Here is a 6414-nt window from a genome sequence, read left to right on the forward strand (position 1 = left end):
TAGCTTTAATACCAAGTCTTATCTTTAGTTTTTTCATTTCAAAATCTTTGTTTTTTGTTTAGTCAATTTAAAAACTTGATGGTTTAGGTTAAACATCGTTGATTAAGATACCCAATCCCCTCGTTAAATCAATCAATAGAGGGCAATTGGTAAGTTAGTGTGGTCAAATTTTTCATAAACATAAACAAAGGATCCAACTTGTAATAATCACTCTGCAAATATTTAATTTTGGTCAATTGATTATAATTCTTAACCAGTTAATTTTTATTTAAAATTTTCATGATAATCTGATAAAACTTACTTTTATTTTTTTATGTCATATTGTGGTGGTTGAGGGTCCTTTGGATCCACCAAACTAAGACATTAAGTAAAATGAAAACAAAATTATTATTAAAAAAATTAATTTTTAATGGGTTTTCTTAAAATAGTAAAAGTACCATGTGCCTTGCACTAATTTTTGTCTTAAGGGAACATGGACCACTTTATTTATTTAGTTATTTTTCTAATTTTCTTGCCTACGCAACTAACAATTACCTTAAACTATATTCTATCGAATTAATTAAGAAAAAGTATTTCTCATATAGATATTTTGTTTCGTCACATAGATAGATGATTTGGACATTCCAACTTTTGGATAATTAATAAATTATTTTGAAAATTATATGTCAAATTTGATGGTTTATCTAAACCATATAACCATTGATCTTTTATTTTTTCAATGGTCCTTATTCATTTTTTTTTTGTTAATCAAGGTGTCCGGGCTAGCTTACGTAAATCGCAGATGCACAGATAGAGAATCGAGCAATCTACCGCCATGATCTCCACATAAATCGTGCGCAGATAGGGAATCGAACTTGAGACTGTGTACCTAATCCACACAATCCTCAGTTCACCCTAACCATCTGGGCAACCCACGGGTGGATACAGAATAAATAAGAAAATACACACACACACACACTCATACAATGTGTACGACAGGGTTAGATCCCACGACCTCCTCCCCTAGATGCCGGCTCCACAAGCCGAAGCTACCACCACTAGGTTATCCTAGTGTTCGTAATGGTCCTTATTCATAACTATATAAATAGTTTTTTCAAAAAAATTTCAAAACATAATATTTTATAAATGATAAAGTTCGTTTAAAGTTTGACCCATGACTAGATAATGTTGTGGATAATATACATAAAGTTTTAGTTCATCCAGGAATTTTTAACTTGGAATCGGGTGAAAAACACTAGAATCGATCCCTACGGTCTGAAACAAGGTTTTTAGTTCCAAAAACACTATAACCAAGCGTTCTAAAGATGTCTAGAATCGAGATTGATCACAATAAATTTTTAAAACCGTGACCTCATGAAATGCACCACATCCCCACCCCCCTCCCCAAAAAAAAAAAAAGAAAAAAAAAAAGAGAAGAAACATTGGTGTGGGAAGTGGAAGTCATTCCTACACTACTACACTAGCTATTAGTGTATTTGCGTAGTAGATACCACCAAATTAGGTCCAATTAGGTATACCTAAGTTACTGAACGTAACCTCAAAGATAGCTTATTCATTGCTGCGATATAAACTATACATGTATCTTTGGTATTTGCTTCATTGATGACCAACCCACAATAACTTTTGCTTGAAAAAGCTATTAGCAAAAACAGTTATGATTTGGCTACTCCAACCGTTTGGTAGACAAGGAAGTCTCTTAATAGACTACTTGGCCTATTCACTATATTGGCTCACCATGTATAGAACTCCTCTTGTTTCTCCAATGGTCCAAGTTCTTTAAAAGGAAGTTACCTCTCAATCAATTAATATATGACTAGATGATGACATGAACAAATATCTACAACTTGGTACATGGTAGACATAGCTGATGACAGTCTGAGATGACTTCCTTGATTGATTAGGGAACCCAACCCATTATTTAGTTTGTTTAATCTTGGATTATGGAGAAGTGGTGAGAGTGCCAAACATTAGGTTTGTACCTAATTGAAATGGTATTCCTGTAACTTAACTTGTCACCAATGGTGGGCAATAGAGCAGCTTAAAGTAATCCCTTCCCTCCCTTGTCCCAAGCTTGAACTGTGTCCATTCCTTCTGTACTGCTTTAAACATGGTAGGCACCATTTTTCTCATTAGAGATCCTTGGGTAACTGAAAAGGGACTGTTTCAAATCTAACCTAATTAGTCCAAGACCACCCAGCACCATATATGAATAACCCAAAATTCGCAACCTAACTTAAGTCTAATCTACTTAATACTAATTTGATTTGAATTAGCATGAGCTTAGAAGGGCCTTACTACAGAAAAATTATGCTTTGGACTAGGGAGTCTTCTTCTTTAGGGCTAATAAGAGAGAGTTCTCTGACGACCTCGAGGCACGTGCTCGGATGCTCTTGGCCATCCGATGCTCACTGCATTGCCACACTCACTGCAGAGAATAACCACTTGAGTTCTCCTACAATCATGATGTGGGCACTGTTCTTAGTGCCAATTACTTGGTGTGTTTAGATTAAATGCTAGTTTAAGAAAGGAAAATAGATTCACTTAGGTTTTATGATCCATAAGGCTAATATGGTGTTTGTGAGTACTGTAAGAGCTGAAGTGAGGCATAACCGTTTAGCATCCTGGTTGAATGCTAAAAAATGGTATTATTAGGGACATCAATTTTTTAGATGTTAGGTTGGTGATGGTTACTTTGATTGATAGTGTGGATTCGGAATCTTCTAAAAGACTAAGGCTATGTTTGATATGCATTCCCGGATGAGTTTTCTTCTAGCTTTTCTTTCCATTGAATAGGATTGCCAGTCAACAGTGATAGTTGTTCGCCTTAGGAGAGGTTGGTTTTCCACTCCAGTCATCCAAAATTTAATTTCATAATAAAATCACTTTGATTGACATTGGGGATTCAAAATCTTCTGAAAGACTAGTTGTGTTTGTTTTGCATTCTCCGAATAGATTTTGGGTCTAGAACGCATTTTGAAGTGAAATAAGACTATTTGATATACATTCTTGGAATAAATTATGGGTATGGAATGCAATTTGAAGTGAAATTCTTCTCTATTATCTCCCTATAGAATGCACTCTAAACCATAACCTATTCCGAGAATGATTACCAAACATAGCCTAAAACTATGTTAATTTTAATTGTTTCTTTGCAGTTAAAATATGTTTCCTCTCACAAACCAGATGACCTTTGAAAAGCCATACCAACTCAATTGATTGGGTTGGTAGGATTCAAGGCTGGACCAGATGATCAAAACAGCCGCCCAACTCTACCAGCATAGAGAGGGGGGTTTGGTAGCTTAGATGGTTAATAAAAGGTGTCAGCTATGGACTGACTACCATATATTACCTATAAGGGAAGAATCATTAGATTTTTCCTTCCCACAAAAAAAGGAGGAGGGGGGGATGGATCATTATCTAATCAACTAATTAAATTATAATTTTCACCTCATAATCTCCGCTCTAAGGAGAGAAATGATTCTATTTTACATATACCTATGTTATAGAGATGATGCTACATCTATGGATGATACCTTCATAGACATACTTGACATTTGCGATCCCAAGTAAGATCCTTTTCTATCAGATAGGAAAGACTATTGCCCAAAATATAATTTTAAGTACTTGTCCCATAAATCCTACATCTATCTATATGAAGAGAAATACGTAAGAAATTGAGGGGATTCTCATTTGTCAAATGGTTTCCAATTGGTTCGAGCATGAAGAAATTAACGATACTTCTTTCTCTTTTGAGTTATTCTATAAGATCGGTTGATCAAGATCTTTGATCTCTATTTTGACCAATTGGAAAAAATTGAATCACTTTTTATAAATCAATAATCATCAAATGCAAATCAATGGTGGTGATGCTCTAACATTGAGGCATGAAAGGTGTCATCTAGAAGATGGAAGGCTCCTATATATGTATCTTTGTTAAGTAGTTTATTTTATATATATATATATATATATATATATATATACGATTTTCATCATTCTATTAAAAGATCAAAAAGCTTAAAGTTGCACGAGATTTTATCTGATTTATTTATGAACTGTGATTCTAATTAACAGCATATTGCACATGGAACCAGAAATAAAAAAAATGAAGCCTCTTCTGACTGATGTCATATTTAATCAACTAAAAAGAAATAAAATTCTTGAGTATCAGAAGTATATCATTAGATTTTCAAACTGAAAAAAAGCCGAGGACTATAGTAACTGCACCAGTAATTTAAACAGTATGATTTAAAAGGGCAGATCTCTCTTATTTCTCTCTCTACTACTCCAATTAGATGATCAAAACTCCCCAAGAAAATAAGATCAAACACAAGGGGGGGGGGTGGGGTGGTGTTAATATAAAGTCTCTGTACAATGGTGTTCTTTAACTTCTTATCAACCAAAGGAGTCGTCCATGGGCTTCTTCTTTTCTCCCTAGCTCGTGCTTGTGCATTTCGATGGTGTTCTTGGTGCTGCATCAACCAAAACAATAATATCATGAGGCTTCAGTACATAAATGTCATGAAATATCAACAAACAAGAAGATTGATATATACCTAATCTAATTGCCTCTGAACTTTTCATCAATCGAATCCTCTTGCATGAAGTGATGAACATTCTGTAAATCCAAAAATAAAGAGATGGGTAAGAAAATTTTAACATCATTTCATAAAAAAAAAAAAATAATAATAATAAAAAAATCATTTTTCCTCAATAAATCTCATCTGTTTATCATAATTTGAGAAGATTAGTTGTTTCTGCAAGCTAAGATTAATAAATCAGATGCTGGTTGAAAAATCATCTGAACAGGATGTCCGATCCTATTTCTAGTCGAGAATAATTTTGGATGAAAACCCATGGAACAACTTACAGATCAATAAATAAATATAATACATAAATGAAAATAAATAGTATCATTAATAAACCAGGTTTGATGGACATTCATATCAAGATAAGATCAGATCAGGAAACTTACTTCCAAGGAACATCTCCAACTAGCATCCAATCTCCATCTTTATCTTCATAAGTTGGAACATATTCAGTTCCATTAACAGGATCCATAAGCTTCTTCTCATTCTCATAATTACCTGCAAAATTTCAGTAAAATTCAACTCTAATCCTTTGAAAAATTCTATCAAAATACAGGAGAAATTAAAAAGATACATACGGATTGTGAAGCAAGTGAACATCTTTTCCAAAGCATTCAAGAGCTGATCATAGCTTGAATACAACTCCAAATCTATCTTACGTAGATAAGGAGCTCCATCGACAGCCACCTTTACGTATGTGCAGCTTTTCAATACGTTCTTCCTAAACGATCTCACCGGCGGCCACCCAACCACCTGTGCCCTGAAAATTAATAGATCACAAATTTAATAAATTCAAATCTTAAAAAAATAAATAAAAAAAAACCCATATCTTATCAAGATTCAAGAAAGCTAAATCTGAAATTCTCGAGGTCTTACTTCTCAGCCGGTGGTTTTCCGGCACCGGAAGGATCGGTTTCCGATTGATCTCTGCTTGAGTTACCGAGATTCAGATCCACGGTTTCAGAGAATGCTCTTTTACTATTGTTGTTCTTCGATGAGGTCTCAGCAAGTCGAGAATCTCCGGGTAAAGCTAACGTCAGCTCTGTTTCCTTGAAATTCAGGCCGGTGACGTCTGCCGCCGGTAAATTACTCGCCGTCTCCGATGACATTTCCAGTAGGTAAACGTTTCTTCCAAATCCTTCTGATGCTCTCAGCTTAGCTCAGGCAAAATTTGGGTTAGGAAGGGAAGACTTCGCCTATGTGTACTCTTTATATCAATTTGGAGAATCTCACTGACAAGATTTCTAACTAACCATTCAAAATCTTCCACGTGGAACTGTAAGAGCCGTTCGGATTCAATTTATAGGTCCCACTTATTGTGTATGATGAGTGATGACGTAAGCATGTGTCTATTATTCCACAGTGCTTAGGAGTTTGGGCCCCTTTGTCGGTTCGATCTGTTTCAGATTTTTTAGAAAAAAAAAAAATTCGGTATCACCAGTGAAAATATGCATCTGAACCGTTAGATTGGTATTATATCTAGAATGGGAAAAGCAAGTGGGGCCAGTATGTTTGGGGGTGATGTTGTACGGGTCAACTTTTGAGCATGATCCATGTGAAGGAAAGAAACCCCGATCGCAGTCGGGACCCGCGACAAGCATGTGAGCTTGTTGGCATGTCGGCGACGTGTCTCCTCCTCTAACTTTCCAACATTAAAAAGAAAAAGAGCGAAAGTGAATAGGAAGGACACGTGTGACTTCAAAACCGGTGGCCGCACGCGGCTTTTGGGGAAATGGAATGACCGTCGTGATCATGAGTCATGTCGTGAGTCTCACGACCGGCATTTAGGGGTCTTCGTTTCTTATAAGGGTTTTCTCGGAGATGCACT

The 6414-nt window shown here is 35.5% G+C and overlaps 1 protein-coding gene across 1 annotated transcript; it reads right to left on the reverse strand.

Moving 5' to 3' along the window:
* Window positions 1-4094: 4094 nt before the first annotated feature.
* On the reverse strand, window positions 4095-5774 carry LOC122075615 (auxin-responsive protein IAA1-like). The gene is made up of 5 exons (XM_042640696.1): window positions 5463-5774; window positions 5165-5346; window positions 4973-5084; window positions 4554-4615; window positions 4095-4469 (listed from the first exon to the last, which is right to left on the reverse strand). The coding sequence occupies exons 1-5, from the start codon at window positions 5693-5695 to the stop codon at window positions 4432-4434; spliced, it is 627 nt and encodes a 208-aa protein (XP_042496630.1). The 5' UTR covers window positions 5696-5774; the 3' UTR covers window positions 4095-4431.
* Between the last annotated feature and the right edge of the window lie 640 nt (window positions 5775-6414).

This window comes from Macadamia integrifolia, chromosome 4, assembly GCF_013358625.1.
Source record: "Macadamia integrifolia cultivar HAES 741 chromosome 4, SCU_Mint_v3, whole genome shotgun sequence".
NCBI lineage: Eukaryota > Viridiplantae > Streptophyta > Magnoliopsida > Proteales > Proteaceae > Macadamia > Macadamia integrifolia.